The sequence below is a fragment of the Oreochromis niloticus genome, linkage group LG1 (assembly GCF_001858045.2).
Source record: "Oreochromis niloticus isolate F11D_XX linkage group LG1, O_niloticus_UMD_NMBU, whole genome shotgun sequence".
Lineage (NCBI taxonomy): Eukaryota > Metazoa > Chordata > Actinopteri > Cichliformes > Cichlidae > Oreochromis > Oreochromis niloticus.
In genome coordinates this window covers 18,361,328-18,384,187 of record NC_031965.2, presented here as the reverse complement: position 1 = coordinate 18,384,187, position 22,860 = coordinate 18,361,328, and the positions used below count along the sequence as shown (strand labels likewise).

Sequence of the window (22,860 nt, the reverse complement as noted above, 5' to 3'; positions counted from 1 at the left end):
ATTATATATTACACTGTGTCATTATTTATGTAACAAAGACTAAGGTGCGATGGAAGAGGAGTGTGTGGAAAAACTAAGTAACACTTCCACAGGAATTTGATTGATTGATCATCGGTAAATGTGAGCCGCTTTATAAAAGCAGATGTTTTGGCAGTCTCTAGATCTGGAGCATTCAGATATGTTTTAACACCATGAGAAGCAGGAAAGGAAACATCAGTGATCTTAGAAAAGCAATTGTTGTTGCACATCAATCTTCATCATCAAACAGTTTGAAGTCTGTCATTCTGCAGTAGGGAAGATTATATTCAGTTGTAAAACATTTAAAACAGCTGCCGATCTTCCCATGAGTGGACGTTCCATCAAATTCACCCCAAGGCAGAAAATTTGGAAAAACCCAACAACTACAACTCAGACTCTTACATGTTAAATGTTAAAGGTCGTTATAGTACAATTAGAAAAAGACTGAACAAGGCTGGCTTGCTTGGAAGGGTTGCCAGGAGAAAGTCTCTTCTCTCTAAAAAGATCTTGGCAGCATGGATTAGGCTGCATAGTTGCATCTGAACAAACCACGAGACTTCTGCAACAATGTCCTCTGGACAGACGAGACCAAAGTGAAGATGTTTGGCCAGAATTTGTCTAAAACCAAAAACAGCATATGAACACAAACACCTCATAGCAACTTTCAAGCACGGTGGTGGAGGGGTGATGATTTAGGGTTGTTTTGCAGCCGCGGGAATTTCCTCTGTGTATCAAAGTGTTGTAGAGTCAAATATGTCAAAATTGCCAAAACTGGGCCATGCAAAAGGACAATGATCAGCAAAAGAATCAAGGTGTTGCAGTAATCCAATCAAAGTCCAGACCTCACGTTGATTGAAATGCTGTGGTGGGAACCTAAAGACAGCTCTGCACAAATAAATGCCCACAAGCCTTAATGACCTGTAGCAATATTGCAAAAAAAGTGGGTCAAAATTCCTCCACAGCAATGTGAAAGCCTGATAAAGTCATACCGAAAATGATTACTTCACATTATTGCAACTAATGGTGTTTCCACAAGATATTGAATCATGGGCAGTGCTTAGTTTTCACATACTGCTTCTGCATTTTGACTTAGGTTCTTTTTTAATGTGTTGTTGTTCATCTGAAGTTCTATTTAAATCATTTTAGAAGATGCTCAGGGTGGCTTTTTATTATATTCTGTTGCGCAAAACTTTAGGAAGAACATACTTAACTATATTACTGATTGTTTTTCATTTCTCTCTTTTGCCTCTCCATGACCAACTTCCCTAATTTGTGCCTTTATTGCGTCATTTGGTTAAATCGATAGCAAGTAAGTGTCATAAGTAATACAAAAACATTTCCTTTCCTTCTCACACGCTATATTGTGGTTTTAAAAAACAAATGAAAACAGTGTTTTCATTGTGTGATAATCTTCCTCCCTGTCAAGGTACATATTTGAGAGTGTTGGCAACATGCGGTACCTCACCATCAACCACTGCTCGCTGGCAGATGATGCAGCGTATTCCTGTAAAGTGGGAGATGAGAAGTGCACCACTGAGCTCTTTGTTAAAGGTATTTGATGTTTAGAGAACATTCACAACATACCAGTTCCAGCACAGGTATGCAAAAACAAAGATGTTCAGCTTAATCACATGTTCTTATCTGTTTTGTGCAGAGCCTCCTATCCTGATAGTGAAAAATCTGGAGGATCAGATGGTCATGAAGGGTGAGCGGGTGGAGCTAGAGTGTGAAGTCTCGGAGGAAGGAGCAAATGTTAAATGGTTAGATGTTTTTCTTTACACTCATGGCTAAGCAGCCAGTAACTGATCATCCATGTCCTAATTTATAAAAAAGTGTTCCATCATGGCTAAATAAACATTATTAAATAAAATAAATGAATCATGAGTGGATAAAAAAGTATTCAAAGTGCCATCTACCATTAAATTATATTTAATCAGGTTAAATTTAGGCTCTCTTTTAATTTGCTGGATCCTTAACAGTTGCTCAGACACCCCACAGATGGCATCTGAGGATGTCATGTCTGCAGATAGATACCAGGCCTCAGAGACTGTGAAGTGTTGCTACAAGCTGTGAATTATCACCTCAATGAAAAGGTTGCATGAGCCATTCAGTATGTCCCTCATGACCTTTACCTGAAGAAGAAAGTTGCTGCTACAAATGTATACAAGCTGTTATTGTCTGGCCAGTGTAGGTTTGTTGAAACAAAGTACAAAGATTAAATGTATCAGATATACCACCTCTGTAGGGTATTACAGTTCTGTGTGGTTCTATGTATTCCTGAATTACCTGTTAAGCTGAAAGGTCACCTTGTGTATTTAATGGAGTGACGCAAGTAGACCTAAACCTGCCAGTAAATTGAGCTAAGGAAGTGTGTGATTGTGTAACTAAAATGCAAAAAAACAAAACAAAAAAACCCCAGGTGGTTGTAACAAAGTGAGAATAATCTGAAAGTTCCAACTTTTGCTAAAGTGATAAAATAAGTGTATAACACAGGACTGCAGCCAAAATGCTTCAAACAAATAGTCAACCCTGAATTCTTTTGCTAAAACGGCCCAAACTGACATGTGTATTAATTTGTACATGGTCCATCTAACTAAATGATATATCCCATTTGTTGAAGTTGGGCTCATGTGAATTCAAATTAGATCAATTCAGAAATGCAATGTAAAATTTCTAATCTTATGATATTGTCTTTATCTGACCTATTGACCTGTACTCTGACCTTGGATTCTGGAAGCAGGAAATCTGTAATGTTGCAATGTAAAGTTACATGTTTTGTATCACCCAGAATAACATTTTAAATTTTGTTCCACTGCACACTATGAAAAGTACACAAAAACTCACCAATGAAATGCACTGAACCATAAACAGACATGTTGCTAAGTGATGAAATCAAAATGTGTGTCATAATATTTTTTAAGTGATGAAACAGATGAAATTTCTAAATGTCACAACATCCTACAGGTCAGTGCTAAACCACTTAACATTGAAATATTAATCATTCAAGCTCTTTTATCTCAAGGGATGACTCAGTTGTGTGTCTAAACATAGCAGGCAATTAAGCAAAGAAGTAATTTTAACTGTAACTCTTTAAGCTTTTCGTTACTAGCAGCCTGTTGCTAAAACAAGTAGTTTGTGGTGCGTGGTGTGCAGTGTGTCCTTAAAAAAATCTGAGGAATTTGGGCAAGTGGAGGACAAAAGAAAAAGTACCTGACTTAAAAAATATCTGCAGTAGATGAACAATATCTGACAGTTGTTCCCCCAGGGGAAATGTCAGCTAAGCCCTGACACTGGCCTTTCAGTTGATCGATCTAGTGTTGATCAAATCCTCATCACAAATGGTCTCGGTGGAAGTTTGGCTGACAAGAAGTCATTCTTGAGGAAGTGAAACAGGAAAAAAAGAAGTCTGAGATTAGTGAGTTTACCTCAGTTGGACAGAAAGTAAGGTCTGATGAAGTGATGAATCCATATTAACATTTCTGGATACAAATAATCATCAGTGCATATGGAGGAGGTCAGGAGAGAGCTTCAACAGTGAGTATCTGCAGCCATCTGTAAAGCACGGTGGAGGCTCTGTCATGGTTTTGGGACTGCATTTCAGCCAGTGGTGTTGGGGATCTTGTCAAAATGGAGAAAGATTGATGAATTAAATACAGATTAAATACAGAAAAGTATCCTCAGATTTTGATTTAGTGTGCAGTGCCAACTTACTTACTGTGATTTTGCCTTATGCTACATTTCCACATATGCTGGCACATGGTTTAGTAACATGGTTCAGCACCTATTTACTATTTTCCTAGCAACATATTATGTGTACATAATATGACGCAAAATGTAACAAAAATCTAACGTCTAGACAATTAGCTGTTTTAATTGTCATACTGGGATTCAGTGACATCAAAATCCACAAGAAGTAGTGCATTTTACCTCAAAAGTAGACAACCTCTGAAAAATGGTTGAGCAGTGTAACTAGCTTTTTTTATCTGAAACTCTCACCATGTTTGTTGATCATATTAATTTTAGTTGTGGTTTTAATTTCTGTTCAGGGAGAAAGATGGTGTGGAGCTGACAAGAGACGAATCTTTCAAGTATCGCTTCAAGAAAGACGGCTGCAAGCACGTGCTGATCATTAACGAGGCCACCAAAGAAGACTGTGGCCACTACAAGGTTAAAACAAATGGTGGCGAATCTATGGCAGAAGTCCTGGTGCAGGGTGAGTGTCAGTTACGCCCTACGAACCATATGAACCATTTTTGTCAGTGATGAATTCTTCAAGTACACATTCTCATACCTTACCAATAGCTCCGTGGCCTTGCCACTCTTGGTATGTGGTCTATCTTTAGGATATAGCACCTATCATTGTGCCAAGGTTGCTCCACAGATGTAAGAGCACATGCAAGCTAAAGTTAGAAGACATATATTTCACCTAAAGGGCAAAGAGTACTTTGTGGTTTCAAAGTATGTTTTATTACTAGATGGTAGATTTTCCTTTAGTACCAAGTCACAGCAGCTCGGTGATGCTGATGTAGGATCCCCGCTGGGCACAACTGAATTTTGTAAGTCTCCTTTTGAGAAATTAGTTAGATTTGGGGTTTTTTTTTTCAATAACATGATGGTCTTTGGTATATTTAAGATAATTGTCTCTTTGAAGGTGATTAGATGTTTTATTTTGAATTCCACAGGTGATCTAGAAATAATGGATGCAGACTGTTCAAACTCATCCATACACGGACGTAGGCAAAATTAATTAAAAAAAAAATCTAGTTAGTTTTCCCTGTAACCATCTTAGCACCATTATCTCACAGAACAAAACATTCATCAAAATCCCTCTAAAAGAAAAGATTATCACACAATGGTCATCAACATCTGTTTGCTTTATATTGAATATGTATGCTCTCTCCTTTGCATATGTATTCATATGTTTTGTGTGTGTGTGTGTGTGTTTTTCAGAGGTGTTGTGTGTAGATATAAACTTGATCTTTGCTCTTTGTTGGCCTTTTAATCGAACAGCGAGCCTGCCAAGAATTACCAGCTGCTATCGTGCTGCAGGGATCAACACCTCAGTCCACAGTAGAGCTCCCATTATAATGCCATTGGCCATTCCCATCATGTATGCCCTGCCTAGCAGTGAGCTGACGTGAAACTCTTGTAACCTTTAAAAGGAGCGCGGTGTGAGATATCTCACCCAGATAACAATTTCTCTGGGACAACTTTAATAACCCCCTTGTACATTATTTCATCTGATATACAGTAATAACCCGAAGCTCCTGCATATGGTCCTCATATCCTCATATCTTGCCACTTTATTTTCTACTATAAATCTAATTAACTATTCCTCTTGTGTCTGTAGCTAAGATACAACACACAGAGGAGACCCTCATGCTCAAAATCATTACCACATTATCCACGCGTACAGTCGCTCGAGCTTTTATTTTTTTAAATCATATTATCCTCACACGCTATCAACTAATCCTGGCGTCTCATACAGCAGAAGGCCTGCTGTTATCTGCACTCTGAGCCTGTGTTTTCCGAACATGCAGAGAAAGAGCTGGAAGTCTACCAGAGCATCGCAGACCTCACAGTGAAGGCAAAAGATCAGGCGGTTTTTAAGTGCGAGGTGTCAGATGAGAACGTGAGGGGAACCTGGTACAAGAATGGTGTCGAAGTCAAGCCTGATGCCAGAGTGAACATCACGCATATTGGCAGGTGAGGACATGTTTGCATGTGGTAATGCATGTTGGGTATGCTGCCTGCACTCCATGACGTCACAAGCTAAAGTTTTTGACCGCGTAGGATCCACAAACTGACCATTGATGACGTCAAACCGGAGGATGAGGGGGACTACACATTTGTGCCAGATGGCTATGCTTTCAACCTCTCTGCTAAACTAAATTTCTTGGGTAAAATTTGTGCTTTTATATTCTTTCACTTTAAAATTACAGTCTCTTTAGAGACTCACATGTTCAAATTTTACTTAAATAACTTATTTAATTGTTTTTTTTCTGGATTTCCAAGAGGTGAAGATTGATTATGTGCCACGCCAAGGTACACAGCAACAAACTTACTCTTTTTGCAGATTGTACCAGTCATAATACAAAATATTTTTCCATTTTAACCATTTACATTACATTCACAGATCCTCCTAAGATCCACCTAGACTGTTTGGGTCGCACCGCTGAGTCAACCATTGTGGTGGTGGCTGGAAACAAACTACGTCTGGATGTCCCCATTACTGGAGACCCTGCTCCAACAGTGATCTGGACCAAAGGAGAAAAGGTAAGACAAATGGAAGGCTTGCGCTATTAATCAATAATTAAGACATGTGCCACCAGTCCAGAGTTATATAGGTAAGATCTGAAATCTGAAAAAAACCCACTTCATTCATTACCAAACACACACTGATCCACCACAACATTAAGTCACCTATGTGACAGCCTACAGGTCACTGTTGTGCCACCAAAACTGTTCTGACCCAGGTGGGACTTCCGAGGTTGTCTCATTATCCACCCAAGACATGGATAGCGGAGCCTACAAGCTCAATTTGATTGAGATATGGGGATCTCAGAAGCCAGGAAAAAAGATCTTTTTGTTTGGTCTTGCTGGGTGAGATGGCTGGCTGCCATCGGGGAGTGCTATCATCATGGGGTGCATGTCCTTAAAGAATGTAACTGCAGTGCAATGAGAAGATGAATGTTGTTCATTTTACCTGTCTGCAGTTTCAGTGTTGTAGCTGATTATTTATATTTGAAAGACATACTAATACTGCAAATGTTAAAGGAGTAATGCAACTATATGTTACATGCTTCCAATATTAAACAAGCCAAGGAGATATATTTTCATCAAATCGCATTTGATAATCTAAAGTGTCACAGGCTAGTTCTTCCATATTGACATCATGCAAACTAATACATTTCTCCCTGCTTTGGCTTGTAAACTTTGATGCTTTCACCAAGCTGAGTAAGCACAGTGCTGCTAATGGCTTCCAACAGTGATGCTAGCTATAGTTTGCAAGTCTTTGATATGAGGGGACCCTCTCTGTCCTCTTCGGCTTTTAAGGCTTTGCTCTGCTCAAATGTAGGCTAGTTCTGTAAAACCCGGTGGAGATGACAAAGGAGGGCACACAACCTCTTGGACCACGAAGGATGGGGAAGTAAGTGCACATTTCATGATATGCTTATTTTTTGTTTGTTTTTGTTTTTTTCACTCACGCCAGCACTGCCAGCGCGTGCCTCAGTTTCTACTCATGTGCACCTGCTGACCTTTGCAAGCTCTTGTGACACATAAACAGTAAAGTCACATGTCATGCATTTAGATTTACAAATGTATTGTAGAAATGTGCTGTAAACTTGCTGTCTTACAGCTTGAGCTTTGAAAAGACTTTAACAATAAAACCTCAAAACCTCAAAGAGCAGAAGTAACACATGTAAACTAATACATGGATTTTCTTAAAAACACTTTTTCCAGTGAATACCATGTTTTTTTCCTTCTTCTGTGTCAGTTTTAAACACTAAGAACAGGATAAAACTGCATGCAGAGTTCATCCATGTCACTAAGGTAAGAGCATGTTCTGACTCTTCTCTAAGACAGACAGAGGGCACAGGAGGCTGAGCAGCAAGTACAATGTGTACAGTATGGGAAAGGTATAAACCATAAGGTTAAAATACATTATCTAATGACAATGAAAGCTACATTTGGCAGCTCTCTTGCCACAAGGGGTCACGACAGCAGGTAGTTCTACATTTCTGATTTGGCAGAGTTTTTTGCCTGATGCGACTCCAGTGGGGATATTTGTATCTAGTTGAAAATGAGCTAGCAACCTTTTGTTTGGCAAGCAAATGTGTTAACTGCTACACAACTGAGATCAAATATACAACTAAATACTAGATTCCAACATTAAATGTGGTAATTGAGAAATATTGTCAAGGTATAATATTAATTTTGTCATAAAGGAAGCAAGAGCAGCATCACCCCAATCCGGCACTGGTCAAGAAAAAAATTCAAATGGTTGAAAATATCTTAATATTGGAATACTGTCAGCCAGACCAGTATATTATATTAGTATTTTAAAGTTCACCTACTCTGAGACTTAATCTGAAGGATTTTTACTTTCTGTTTAAAAAAAATAAGGAGAATTAATTAGCTCATGAAATTAGATTTCAGATTAGAGCTTCAAGTAGTAAAGCAGGAGACTGACATGCTAAATTGTATATTCATCGAAATATTAATGAAAGCATTCAGTATCTGCATTTATAAAAGCCGATAAATGACTTCAACAAAGTCAAGAAGAAAGGGGAGAAACACCCTTCAAATACGTTATGAGAGTTGAATTTGCATGGTTTGTCCACCAGAGGACACTCTGCAACTTCCTTGTTAGCAACACATGTTTGGAACACTACAAACAACCAGCACATGTGAGCAGAGTGAGGCAAAGTGTAAAAAAAATGAATTTTAACAAATATTAACTACACAAATGTCAGTGTAAAATATAAGCTGATACACTTGGATTTTTTTTTTAAATCAGCAAATATTGTTATTTGTATTGGTCTAAAAAATCATAATTGATCCGGCTCCAACCGTCATTTTTAAGAAAGTGCAGCACAAATTCCCAAAAGCAACTTTGCTCAATATAATCGAGAAACTTTGATGGTTGTCCTCATGTAGGTCGTCACAGAGGGAGATGGTAGGGTCCATGTGGAAACCACCAAGGGCCACTGTGTCTTCACTATTGAGTGTGCTGAAAGGCAGGATGAGGGAATCTACTCTGTTGTGGTTCGAAACCCTGCTGGGGAAGATACAGCAGATATCCACGTGAAAGTTGTCGGTAAGACATCTTTCATCATTATTCTCCCTACCAAAGCCCCAGCAATGCCAACTAACACACACCAACAGCCATCAAAGTTGTAAATTTACCTCAACTATGAATGTCAAACTTTCTTCTGACAAAAAAGAAGAGTAACGTTTCTCCTCCAGATGTTCCTGATCCTCCCATGGCTCCCACAATCCTCAGTGTGGGTGAGGATTCCTGTGTCGTTCAATGGGAACCCCCTCTGTTTGACGGTGGCCAGCCAATAATTGGTAAAAATAACTTCTAATGGGCTTTATTTCATAATAATATGAGCCATTTTCTTTTTGCATCTTCCTTTACAACAAGCCAATGGCAACACACATTTGAATTTGCAGGTTATGTGCTGGAGAGAAAGAAGCTGAAGAGCTACAGGTGGATGAGACTGAACTTTGACCCCTACCCTGAAACCACCTATGAAGCCAAGCGTATGATAGAAGGTGTGCCGTATGAGATGCGAGTCTATGCTGTGAACAGCATTGGTATGTCTCGTCACAGTCCGGCCTCTCAGCCATTTGTGCCAATCGGTGAGTCCGTGAATTTCTCTTTAGATTAAATAAACAAAAATAATTGCAACACTGAAATGGATAAGTGGATGATCCATTTTCATTCAGGTCACTTTCATGAAAAGGTTGATTGATGAGTTGTCCTGGGTGTAAAGACAGATTGTGATAACATTGGCATGTCTGACTTGAAAAAGTTGGGTCATGCAAGTTCCAGTGACTTAGTCAGTCTAAGGTTTCACTCAGGTCACAGGGCTAGGGTGACCTGTGGTCATGTGCAGTCTGTGAACTGCACATGTAACAAATTAAAAAACAAAAACATGATGATGCAAAGATCATGTCTGAGTTAACTCAGGAGTACAGAGCATGTCTGTTGGCTATAAGGAAGAAGTGGAATTTCTGTGGTATAACGCAAACATGACTAAATAGTCACTGAGACACCGAACACATGTCAGGCTCCTATGATATTGATTTAAAATGGACTTTTAATTAAAACAATTAATAGTCTATGACTAGTTCATCAATAGTCTACTGGGCTGCAGGCACACCAGTTCAGTTCCTGGGCTCCTCTTCTCCAGATCTATGCTGCTGTACTAGATGCAGTATGCAGTTTAGCAGTGTGTTACTGAAATACATGAATAATCTGGATGGGAGCATGTGTAGCTCTAAAATCTGTATATACAGACTTTAGAGGCATTGATGGTGCCTTGCCACATATGCAAGCGCCCAGTTCCACAGCCAAACAAGGTTTGGAGTTGGATGCACTCTTTATGACTGTCACTTTTCATTCAGCAGCTCAGGTTTTAGTTGTCTTTTATTGATGCACTAATTTATCTAAACTGCAATCTTATCCAACACTTGTTGATTTAAGAGGGAGCATCAGTGTATCCAGATGGTCAGTCACTCTTAAGACAGCTGATTAGGAAACTATCCATGGCATCCCTTTCTATAAATAATGGCCTGGAAGCCCTTGACTCTGCTGGGACCAGCTGCTTAACACACAGGGGGGTCACTGCTTCTGTGGAGGCTGCTGCAGAACAAGCATCGTTATTACTACAACAAAGACAGCAGGACGAGAAGGGAAGACTGTCAATGAGAGAAAGAAAAAGAGCACATTGAAGAAGCAGATAAAACCACCAGTTTAAATTAACAGCAGGACGTCTATGCACTGAGGAAAAATATGACAAAGCCTAAGCTCTCAAAGACGGCTGAGAAGAAGCCAGTGGAAGATAAGAAGTCTTTGGAACCTGTGGAAGAAACCTCAGCTGGGGCTCCAGAGAATGCACAAGCAAACTGTGAACACAGTAAAGCTGAGACAGAGGCACCTCCACCTCCTGATGCAGAACAGGAACCTGCAGCCAGTAGTGCAGAGGCAGCACCCAGTGGAGAAGAGGGAGCACCAGCTGAGGATGAAACACCAGCAAAAGGTGTCACTCTGACAGAAAGTGGTCCTCCTGCAGAGGAAGCTGCAGCCCCAGCAGTGCAGACCCCCATGGAGCCTGCTGCTGCCGCTGAGCCAGAGCCACAGCCTGTCTGCAGTAGGCATTGTTTGATTTAGGATTTTAGGATATGATTTTTATTTGATTTTAATTTTTGTTGGATTATCATGCAGGTTTTAGAAAAAGAAATCACATTTTTCTATGTGTGTATAACATTTAAAAGTGTTAAATGTGGTTATTATCAAACAAGGCGGTCCTTGCTAAGGTGACTTTTTACAGTTTTTCTACTTTGATACTTTAACCGTTGACTTTGGACAGAGTCTACCAACTTTTGCTTGCACTGTATATTTAACCCGTGTCCTGACAAACTGCCGCGGCCTTTGTCATGTCAAAAGTTTAAAAAAATGCATGCTGTCAACAGGCCTAAACATAAAAATATATGGCTGACTAAATATAACCTCACAAGTAGAGTGAGATGCTATTTTCTTATTCAGACTTCTGAGACTCTGACTTTCTTAGCTTGTACTCTGACTGTGTACTGTGGTCAGTGGAGAAACACACTTTGCTTCACTGCATTAAAAGCAAAGGTTCAATCCACACTGGCAAAATCATTATGGTCATAGCTGACTGTATATTTAGGTCATGTTGGCAGTGAATTTTGATTAAGTAAATATTTGTCAGTGCACTGACTGCTCAGCAAATCATTCCCTAACACGTTTACTGGCTGTGCAACACACACAGAAATAGTCACACATATTTAAAACTTTACACATTTGGTTTCTACGTGTTTAAGGGCAAGATGGAGTAGCGATTCAGTTTGTTCACAGCTCTGCATATGCTTTCAGTTTGTCCTCAGAGTGATAACAATAGGGCTAACAATAGGGTGATAACAATAGGGCTAAACTAGCCACTAAATCAGTTCCTCCTCTGTTTCACACAAATTCTAATTAACCCATTGATGATGTTGTTCTCAATGTCCTCCTAAAAGAAAAGATTCAATCATTGATCGCTCCAAAGATGTAAAGCCGAAAATTGACCATCTTGGTCTCTATGGATGAGAAACTCCCATTTAGAGGAAGGTAGGCAAAAGAGCTGTATAGCGCTCCAGAGCCACAAGTCTGAAATCACGTGTGACACAAAGTATCGCAGCCACTTGGACTTCAGCCTGGCAAGTCGAGGTCAGTCATATTCACTGACTCATATTTCACTGGATGGAAAATGATGCCTAAATCTGGCTTATGGGCTAAACGGCCGTTTGATAACTAATAACATTTAATATTTAATTAATATGTCTTTGTTGTTCAAGTTAGGACAGGATTAGGCAACCTGATGCTGAATTTCATTATTGGAGATGAAGATTGTCCTAAACCCTGTGGACTATATAAGACCAATAGCTCATCTCCACATATCTCCCACTAAAGCTGCCTGAGTACGATCTGTGTATGCCAGCATGTGAAATCACTGCTCATCAGACCAAATTCCAGGATGACTGACAACTTTCACAAGTGCATACTGAATTTAACTTGACGGTCTACCGCTGCTTATTAAACACAGAAATGCAATAAATACTGTAGATCATCATCTTATTTGATGTAGTCAAGCTTATACTAGCAAGCCATATATACAATTATAGAGTGTAGAGGAACACTGCAGGAAAGAAAGATGCAAATTAGCCCAGATATCTATACAAAATTCATCAAAACTGCAGCACAGGCAATCCTGGATGGTCTGTTAGTAAAATTACTGCAAGGCAAACAGCATTATTTGTCAGATAATTCAATTAAAATGCTCTAAAACCTGCTTTTTAACTAAGTGTAGATCTTTACCTTAAAAATAAATTAATTTAAAAACAAGATGAGGGAAAATAGTGATTTTCTTTTCTCAGTCATTGCTTACCCAGTATGTTCTCCTTAAATTCTCTTTACATTAGAGTTTTAAATATATTTATTCAGCCCTAAACTGACACACAAAATAGGACCCAGTGAGATCCCCTAAGATAGACTTTGGTGATTTCTGATCCAAAAGGTATCTGGGGTCATGGAGATTTTACATTTTAAATGTACAATCGAGAGCATTTAATGACATTCACAGTATGTAGAGCCTATATTCAAAATCTCACATTATACTGCATTTAGCAACACAACATTCATCTTCACTCAAATATTAACATCATCTCTAAAAAAAAATATCAACTACAAAAGGCCTTTTTTTCATCAGTGTGATCAATTGTAAGACGACAAAAAGTTAAAAAGATTGTGCATTAATATATAATATATATGATCCCTAAATTCTACAGCTCCTCTGTCACTGTCCTGACACTGATGACAGACTGATTGTGAAAGAATTTATTTTAAATAAAATGAATGACAAACTAGCATCCACCTGGGGTTTCAAGAAAGACGTAATGTGCGGCAAAAGTGGAGGAAATGGAGAGAAGACCTGTTCCTCATAACTAACCTGAGGTTTGAGTTAGCCCTCTGGCTTTGAGCTTTTCCTCATTACAGGGTTCACAAATTTTACTAGGCCTCCTTTTTTGGAACAGGACCCTAAAGTGTAAAGAAATGCAATTTATTAGGTAGACTTTAAGAAAGGAGATTTTTTTTCTTGCTGTCTGTTTGACTTGGAGCTTGCTTACTTGACCTGGTGTGGAACAAAAGAAAAGTAAAGCTGCAGTGTAATGTGATGATGGCTCTGAAGACCTGTTTGCTCTTACTTTAAATAATCTTGTACTGATTATTCTCATCCACTTGTCGAGTAATTAATTAAAGTATTGCTTTAAACTGACTCAAAGGGACATTTATGTGCTCTCTGCCTCTTCCTCAGCTCCTACAAGCGAGCCCCTCGGACTGTGCGTCGACGACGTCAGTGACACTTCTATCACGCTGAAGTGGCGGCGGCCTGAGAGGATCGGCTCAGCTGACCTTGAGGGTTATGGGATTGAGTACTGCAAGGAGGGCAGTAAGTACCGGAGCAAGCTGCATTTATGCTAATTTCCACATCATAACTCTGTCTGTGATTTGAGTTCATTTGAATTTTTTTGTGGTTTCTGGCAACAGCTGATGAATGGATACCAGCAATGGAGGGTCTGACAGAGAGGACGTCGATGGTGATCAAAGGCCTCACCACCGGAGACAAGCTGCAGTTCCGTGTGCGAGCCTACAACATGGCGGGACCCAGTGCTCCCGCCACTCTGGCTCAGCCCATCACCATCAGAGAGATTATGCGTGAGTAATTATAGATTACACGCTTCATTATTCGCTTACATCCTTTAGTTCCCTACGTGGAGGTGATACAAAATGCTCAGCCGTTTTTTAATACTCTTATTTTGTGTTTTATTTTCACAGAACGCCCTAAAATTTGGCTTCCCAGAAATCTCCGTCAGACTCTTATCAAGAAAGTTGGAGACACCATGAACATCGTGATTCCATTTCAGGTGGCTTAGGCATGAACACATGAAACACAACAAGGGGTCCTACCTATGTTTGATACCTAAGTAAAACATGACTGATGTCTTTATCATTATTGGTCATATCTGGTGGTCATATCAGTGTGACTGGATGGATAAAAAGGTAGGATTATTTCACCTTTCCCAGCACGGACATAAAAAAATGTAAACCTTGGTCTGAAGACGGCGCCAGGTCAAAAGTCACTTTCATGTTAACATGTAGTCTGTCAGTAATTAAGAATCTGGCCACTTAAGAATCTGCTCTTTGGAATCTGGAAACTTCACCTGTAAGGTCAGATAATTGCTTCATTAGGATTTGTCCTTGGAAAACTTGTTTGTGGGAAAATTCACATTAGTTTCCTCAAAAGTATTTAAGATTTTTAACTCTGGATCAAAGCAGTGTAGTGATGCCCCTTGATCTCAACCACTTTTAAAATGAGATGCCTTTGATATTGACCATAGACTGTATATAAAGGATGGATGTTGCAGGTCCAGGTCTGAAAAGTGAAGCCACAGTAGAAATGTTTTGAACCCACACTCCAATGGACCAGCAGGGGGTGAGTCCTGAGTTTGTAAAAAGAAGACAGGTTGTATTGAAGTCTATAGAGAACTGCTTCTCATCTCCCTCACTCTATCACCTCAGCACTGACTGTGTTCAAAGATGGAGTTTGCAGTTTTGTTTTGACAAGCTGACCAACTGTGGCAACGCTGAGCAATGTTTAGTTTATGAGCTGCTGTTTGAACTTGTAAGCGTGATGGGAGAGAGCTGAAAGGTTGCTTTTCTTGTCTCTGATTTGCAGACAAACACAGCAATCTGAGTTACAGCCATTCCTTATTCTTTTCTTGTGATGCAGGGGAAACCCAGACCAAAAGTCACATGGAGCAAAGATGGGGAGCCCCTAGATCCCACATTAGCTAGTGTCAGGAACAGTGAAGTTGACACGATCCTCTTCATCCGCAAAACAGAGAGAAAACATTCTGGGAAGTATGAGCTCCAGGTGCAGATTGAAAACGTGGAGGACAAAGCAGCAGTAACACTGCAGGTCGTTGGTAAGCAGAACTGAATAAATGGGGAGCTACTTCTGACTTCTAATCGGAATATAAAAAAACACTGCATTAAAAGGGCACCACAGATGTTTTGTCAGTGGGCACTGAATGAGACATCCTATTTTTTTTCCTTCTACAGACCTCCCAGGCCCTCCTGAGGCTCTAAAGATTGTTGATACCTGGGGTTTTAATGTGGCGCTTGAGTGGAAGCCTCCAAAGGACAACGGAAACTGTGAAATAACCGGTTACACCATTCAGAAAGCCGACAAGAAGACCATGGTGAGGCTGCGCTAGAAAGCTTTTTGGAGTCCAGCTGGATCCAAACACTAGTTCTCACTTTTGCTGTTAGCATGTTTTTCCATGCTTTTCCACCCAATAATAAGCAGCTAAATTCAATAAAAGTAGAGATTAATTGAATGTTTTATTTTACCTAATACTTTCCTGTCCCTTTTTCCACCTTTCAGTACCAAAAGTTACATAGAGCAGACGTTCAGGTTAGGAAAATCCTGGTGGACAGAATCTATTGGAAGCACTTTGGCTCAGCTTTCTTGTGGTACAATGCCCGTGCCAACTTTATAGTACCTGTGCCAGTAATAGAAATGTGTGCAATATGTTCCACATGGGGAACCTTTGGTAATTTTTGTTGCTAGTGTGTTTCTCCAGTTAGGTAGAAGAGATAATAACACTCAAATCTAAATTTCTTTCTCCCTGGCCCAACCGTGGTCTGTGGTCCTGGATGAGGTCAGATTAATATTTTATTCTCCCTCCTGAAACATATCCTCTAATTACAGCAGCTCATGCTGAGCATGCAGTTTCTGCTGGCACATGGGAGAAGTTTGGTTTCAGGAATTTGTATTTGGAAACATCTAACACAAAGCATGAGCTTCCTAGACCTAGCTGCATAGTTTTGTTACCTAAATGTAACCAAACTATTTTTTAAGTTAACAAATTCTAAATATAAGTCAGCAGTTAACAAATAATTATTTAATCAATGAGGCTTGGGACTCTCAAGCAAGCCCTACTTATCCACCACAGCCTGCTCCCAGCACCAACTTAGTCAGTCAGTATATTACAGTTGTGGTCAGTTTACATACAGTTTTTAAGTTTACATAAACGCATCATGGGCATAAATGTCATAGTAATTTGTTTTTTAAATAATTTCTCTGAGCTGTTAACCTATGATATTTGGTTAATTGTCCCTTATCAAGTTGCACCTTGACCAGATACTTTTGGTGGCCATCAACAAGCCTCTGGCATCACACAGACCCAATTTCTAAGGTAGCCTACACGTTTTCAGTAGGGTTGAGGTCGGAAAGTTTGCGAAAGAAGCTTAATGTTTTATCCACTGCAAAGCAGGTTTTGATGTGTGTTTGGGATCATTGTCTTTTTGGAACATCCATCTGTGTCCAAGTTTGATTATTCCGTCCACTTTGTGCAACGCAGCAGTACGACTGGCAGAAAAGCAGCCCCAAAGTATGATGTTACCACTTTGACCATGCTTAAGAGCTGGTACGTTTTACTCCTCCAAACATACCTCTTGTCATTTTGGCCAAACAGCTCAATTTTTGTCTCATCAAAACTTTTCTCTAGAAGTCATTTGGCCTGTTCATGTGGGCAGCTGCAAACTTCAGTCCACCTTGAAGGTGCTGATTTTGAAGCAAAGGCTTATTCTTAGTATTGGTTACTCCACTGAGTGCTTGTTAAGATATAAGGCAAAACCATTCAAAACCACTTATTAAAAAATTAAAGTGACTTTATGTGTATATCTGAGCCTTATTGCTGACATTTGATCCTGTGTGGATTATAGAAAACTGCAAATAAATTTCATCTTGAGCACCCAATTCTTGTTTCTTAAAGTCAAATTCAGACTCTTCCCAGTAACTTTCCTCTGTGGGTCACTAGTGATGCAATATCTGGCCTCCTGGCAAGAGCTCCAACTGCCACCATCCTCCACCTCGAGCCGCCAGGAACAGTGTCAGCCAGGAATGTCCTAATCTTATCCTTGTAGCTTTGAGCTGGTCCAGATTGTCTGCACAGTGACGCAGGACCATTGTTCCCCTGCCAGCACAGCTGATGGCTCATGTTTCACTCTAGCCATTATTATTAGATCAAATTAAGTTTGCTTGCAACATAGTGAGGTAGGAGTGTTTATTATCACGTTACCAAAAACAGTGTACCTGTTATGCGGCATAGATAAAAGCACTTAGGGCAGGTGTCCTTTAAATAAACCCTTATCATGTGTTGCGAAATAAATAACCTGTGAGAAATTCCCCTTTGGGTGAGCACGTTTCTCTAATCAAATCAGTAAAATCTTTGTATGATCTTTGTATGATGATTCATTCTTTTTCCTCACTATTCAGTTACATTTGTCTTTAAAGTGGTACTTAAACACTCAATCTGTCTTTTTTTTCTTTTTTTAATTAATGTGAAGGAATGGTATACAGTCCATGATCAGTACCGGCGAACCCATTGTGTTGTGTCCAACCTCATCATGGGGAATGAGTACGTGTTCCGAGTCTTTTCCATAAACCTTGTGGGCCTCAGCCCAGAGCCGTACTGCACAAAAGACAGTGTTTACATTCAGAAAACAGGTGAGCAAATATAGCCAGTGTGACGCACTTGTGGTTATGATTATATGCTCTTTGGAACTGAAAGGAAAATATCCAATTGTCTGTCCTCTCAGGTATCATATACAAGCCACCCAGCTACAAAGATCATGACTTCACAGAGGCTCCCAAGTTCACACGCCCTTTAGTGGACCGTTCTGTCATAGCAGGATACAACGCCACCCTCAGCTGTGCCGTGCGAGGAATACCAAAGGTCTGTAGGGTGTGAATTAGATGTTTCAAAGATATTTATTTTATTCACTTTTGCTAGAATTAAACCTTGTTAAACCTTTTCCTTTGCTTATATACAGTGCTTAACAATTTTTTTAGACCATATATATATATATGGTCTATATATGGTATATATATATATATATACATATATACATATTATAACTCTATCAGAAAAACTTCAGGAATGGAAATAAATAAGCGTCATTTTTAAAAAAAAAAAAGGCACTTTACATATCCTACACTAGTACAGAGAAAACCCCACCATCAGATGACCCCCTATGAGCAAGACGAAGATTAATAATAACTAATAATTAAATGCAAAGTGGTGTATAAACACCTGGTACACCTCAGACATCACGCCAGTAATAAACAGGAGGAGTACAGAGCACTAGTGGATGAATTTGTGGAGTGGTCTGCGAGGAATCATCTGCTTTTTAAAGTGAGTAAAATGTGAGATGATGATCGACTGCACACATACCTGCATAGCCACGACAACAGGCTAAATTGGAAGCCCAAGACAGAGGTTGTGTAAATAAAGGGGGATGAGTAGAATCTATTTCCTAAAGAAGCTGAGGGAGCAGCATCAGAGCTGGTGACTCCAGCACGCTGAATGAACAAATCAGCAAAGCTGGCTCTGTGATTGGCTACAAACTGGAAACTTTTGAAGCTGCGGTGGAGAGGAAGTCACTGAACAAACTGTAATCATTATAATCTTGACCACCCTGAAATCTTTATTATTATTATTATTATTATAAGTAGTAGTAGTATTAATAGTATTATTATTATTATTATTCAATCAACATTTAAACTGCTTTCCAAAATCTTTCCCCAAAAATGTATAATTACATAATTCTACTTTTCCTCCCTTATTAGCCCAAAGTAACATGGTACAAAAACAAAATGGACATCTCAAATGAAGCCAAGTACAGGACGATCAGTAAGCAAGGTGTCCTGACGCTGGAGATCCGTAAGCCCTGTCCGTTTGATGGGGGAGTGTATACGTGCAAAGCGGTCAACGACAGCGGTGAAGACATAGTGGAGTGTAAACTGGAGGTTCGCCGTAAGTAGTTCATGAAATGCATGTGTCCTCTTTTTCATGCCCCACTTAGACTGCACTTTTTCTCCAGCATCCTCCTTTAACACCCCCTTCCACCTCCCATGTTTGTTCTTAAAGAAAAACATTCACGCACACAGCAACTCATCAAATAATTAAAGAAAAATATATAAATATATTTTAGTGTTAATAGGAGAATACAAAAAAAACGTCCACATTTGATGTGAAATGGTTTCTTGGAAAGTACTAGGTGACCACACCTCCCAAAAAATCCTCGATACAAGAGTCTTGGGGGCGGGGGGGTTGTTTTTTTTGCAGAGCTTTCCACAGTTCCATAGTTCCTCAGATTAGTAGAGTAACTCAGTTTAAGAAGATGTGATTGAAAGCCTCCTAGTAAATTGAATCGTGTTGTGTGTGATTTTTCTATTTATTTCATGAGTAAAATTGGACATTCATTAACAAAGAAAGGAAAAGAAACCCATTCAGTTTGATATTTCCCCACGCCCTGAATTGGCTCTCAGGCTGCACACTTACTGAGAGATAAACAAGTTTCTGCCGAAGTCCTTTGAGTCCAACCAACAATTCATTTAAATTATGAATTAAACCCGCTGAGCCTTTTCTCTGTTTTTTCTGTTAAATACTAACATTTTATGAAGTTCTTTCTGAGATAACGTCTTGGGGATTATTGGGAAATTACAGAGCTCTAAATTCTGCTGCAGAAAAATAATCCTTTAAAAAATGATTTGCAATTTCTGTCATAACTGCAAACATAAAAATAAAATCACATTTGCACACAGTAAAAGTTGGCATTTTTAATTGTCATAATTTACCCTGTCAAGCTCCAAAATAACCTGTAATATGATGATAATATGATAAGTTCTTAGGAGGGATTTGACAGAGAATTATGGACATTAAAGCTTTATTACAGTCTCCACATTTATGAGGTTTTAAATGTCCACAGAGAATGTTTAAACAGTTCAGCTGTAATCATTTATTTTTAATTCAACAATAACTATTAATTGAATCTACAGACAATCATCACCGAGCTGTGCAACTCTCCTCAGTTATGTGGAGGTGTGACTTACAGTGAACTACAGTTCTGCTTCAGCATTTTTTAAAAACACACTACAGACATGAATGTTACCCACTCAGCACCTAACAGATTAAGTAATTTTTTGTTTTGTTTTTACTGAATATAAATCCCTTCTGTCTTGCAGCTCAAATTACTAGAGAAGATAAGAAGGAGCCCAAGAAGGAAAAAATTCAAGAAGCCAACTGAAGAGAAGATGGCATCTCAGAGTTCAGCCCGACATCCTTTTTATGTTTATGTGCTGCTTTCCTCTCCTGCAGTCATCTCACATCATGTTATCCTCACTGTTATATTAGTGTCATGTAAACCACTGGATGACTGAACTGACTGGGGCTCACTGAATTTGCTGTCCCTTTATTTTCATTTTGCTATCAGTATTTATTATTAATTATCCCAAACAAGGATCTTTATTTCAGTCTAGTTCTTGCTAGAAACAACAGAGATAACAGTGTTTAGTAAATAGTATCAATATTTAGGAAACTACTTTGTGATTTGCTGCTTGTCTGGGCTGATTTGTGTGCATAAAAATGACTTGAAAACAGAATTACTAAGTGATTTTTTTTTTCAGTCATGTAGTGTACAGAGCTGTGAGGACTATGTATTTGTTGTCTTTCTACTTTAATTTTTTTTTTCATATTTACATTTAAGATGATCAAAGTTTACACAATATTAGACAAAAATAACCTGACTAAATTCAAAACAGACTTACAACCACCATATTAAATCATGAATTAACTATGATTAATCACATTGTTTTTGGAAAAAAGAAAAAAAAACTACAGACTTCAGTCCTCAGTTAAGATCAGAGTTCTTAATTCAACAATATGAAAGAGACTGGGGAAAAATGACATCTATAGGGGAGCTCCAAGGAGAAAACCACTGCTGACCAAAAAGAATACAAAGACTCATCTCAAATTTGCCAAAAAACCCCTCTTTTTGATCCCCAAGACTTTTGGGAAAATATTCTGTGGACTAATGAGACAAAAGCTGAACTTTATGGAAAGTTTGAGTCCTGTTACATCTGGCATTAAAACTTCATAGAAAGAACATCAACAGTCAAACATGGTGGTGGTAGTGTGATGTTCTGGGGCTGCTTTGCTGCTTCAGGACCTGGACAAATTGCCATAGTTGATGGAACCATGAATTCTCTCTCTACCAGTAAAGGAGAACATCTGGAGGTAAAGAGTTCTTGACTTATGCAGCAGGGCAATGATCAGAAACACACCAGCAAGTCCACCTCTGCATGGCATGAATGCAGGTGTTGGATTGGCCTAGTCAAAGTCTGGACTTAAATCCAACAGACTTGTTTTTGCATGACCTTAAACAGGCTGTTCATGCTCAAAAACCCTCCAATGTGTCTGAATTAAAGCAATTCTACAGAGAAGAGTGGGCCAAAATTCATCCGCAGTAATGTGAAATATGATAAAACTAAGAAATCAAGAAGTGGGCAAATACTTTTTCACAGCACTGTATATGTAGGTGGTATTACATTATAGTGCAGCCAGGATTTTTTGAAAACCCCAAAAGCCTGCCACTGATACTCAGAAGTCTGGTGCAATTGATATGAGTTTCTGAGAGCTTAGTTTTATTGTAACAAAGCCTTTTTAAAGCCAGAGCTGTAAGGCATGTGCCTGAACTATGTGAAGGGCTAGAATAGCTGGGATGTGATTAAATGTAGAGTAGAGCACATGCTGGCTTTGCTCCATAGTGGGCTGCTGTAAGATCACTCAACAGTTATTCCTTTGATGCCTTGAATGTAAATATTTCCTGTGCCCTCTCAGCGTACAGCTGCAAAAGATCCAGAGAGCCTTGTATGTGTCACAGGGTCACCCGGAACATACTTGATCAATGTTTTAGAGCATCTCTGTTTTTTGCAAGGTGTTTTGACATTGGACTTCACCAAAATCCACAAATGACGAGGGTAAAGGGTAACATGGCTGAAAGTTAAACCAAACACATCAAATTTCATGTCTGTAACAATTCCACATGACATTTTTCACTCATCACCTTGTTACAATTCATGAGCTACACCACAGAAAGGAGACAGCTGTGGTGGCTGGAAGTGGAAAGAAACTGAATGCCACAGAGAGTGTGAAATGCATTCACTGCTTGTTAATGTAAATATCTAATCAGCCGAACACAGTGCAGCATCTTAATGCATGTAGACATAATCAAAATGACCTGCTTAACTTTAAACTGAGCGTCACAACCAGGAAGGTTTTAGTATTTCTGAACATGACATGGTTGCTGGTGCCATGTTCAGATATCTAAGTATGTCTACGTACTTCCAAACCTGCTGAACTGCTGGGATTTTTCCACATAACCATCTCGAGGCTTTACAGATAATAGACAGAAAATGAAAAAGTATCCAGTGTGTGGCGGTTCTCTGGGTAAAAATGCGGTCAGAGAAGAATGGCCAGACTGCTTTGAACTAACAGAAAGGAAACAATAACTCACATAAACATCTGTTGCAACTCAGGTATGCAGAAAAACATCTCTGAATTCACAGCACATCAAACCTTGAAGCGAATGTGCTACAGCAGCAGAAGACCACACCAGGTTCACCAAAATTGGACCATTTA

At 39.2% G+C, this 22,860-nt stretch overlaps 1 protein-coding gene across 5 annotated transcripts in view; it reads left to right on the top strand.

Annotated features, from left to right (window-relative positions):
* Positions 1–20,822, top strand: part of mybpc3 (myosin binding protein C3) — a 33,828-nt gene extending 13,006 nt beyond the window's left edge. For 3 of the 5 annotated variants that reach the window (XM_005466943.3, XM_005466941.1, XM_005466940.1), the window contains 21 exons: positions 1,325–1,327; positions 1,445–1,569; positions 1,673–1,778; positions 4,065–4,231; positions 5,559–5,724; positions 5,812–5,918; positions 6,034–6,063; positions 6,155–6,294; positions 7,097–7,168; positions 8,680–8,839; positions 8,989–9,093; positions 9,199–9,387; positions 13,626–13,760; positions 13,859–14,026; positions 14,147–14,235; positions 15,102–15,297; positions 15,434–15,573; positions 17,726–17,885; positions 17,978–18,114; positions 19,008–19,194; positions 20,406–20,822. In XM_005466943.3, coding sequence (XP_005467000.1) covers positions 1,325–1,327; positions 1,445–1,569; positions 1,673–1,778; positions 4,065–4,231; positions 5,559–5,724; positions 5,812–5,918; positions 6,034–6,063; positions 6,155–6,294; positions 7,097–7,168; positions 8,680–8,839; positions 8,989–9,093; positions 9,199–9,387; positions 13,626–13,760; positions 13,859–14,026; positions 14,147–14,235; positions 15,102–15,297; positions 15,434–15,573; positions 17,726–17,885; positions 17,978–18,114; positions 19,008–19,194; positions 20,406–20,467 — 2,644 coding nt within the window. In that variant the 3' untranslated portion in view covers positions 20,468–20,822. The remainder of the gene's footprint in view (positions 1–1,324; positions 1,328–1,444; positions 1,570–1,672; positions 1,779–4,064; positions 4,232–5,558; positions 5,725–5,811; positions 5,919–6,033; positions 6,064–6,154; positions 6,295–7,096; positions 7,169–8,679; positions 8,840–8,988; positions 9,094–9,198; positions 9,388–13,625; positions 13,761–13,858; positions 14,027–14,146; positions 14,236–15,101; positions 15,298–15,433; positions 15,574–17,725; positions 17,886–17,977; positions 18,115–19,007; positions 19,195–20,405) is intronic. The other 2 variants (XM_013271691.3, XM_005466942.3) reach the window with 1 other exon arrangement.
* Positions 20,823–22,860: the final 2,038 nt, after the last annotated feature.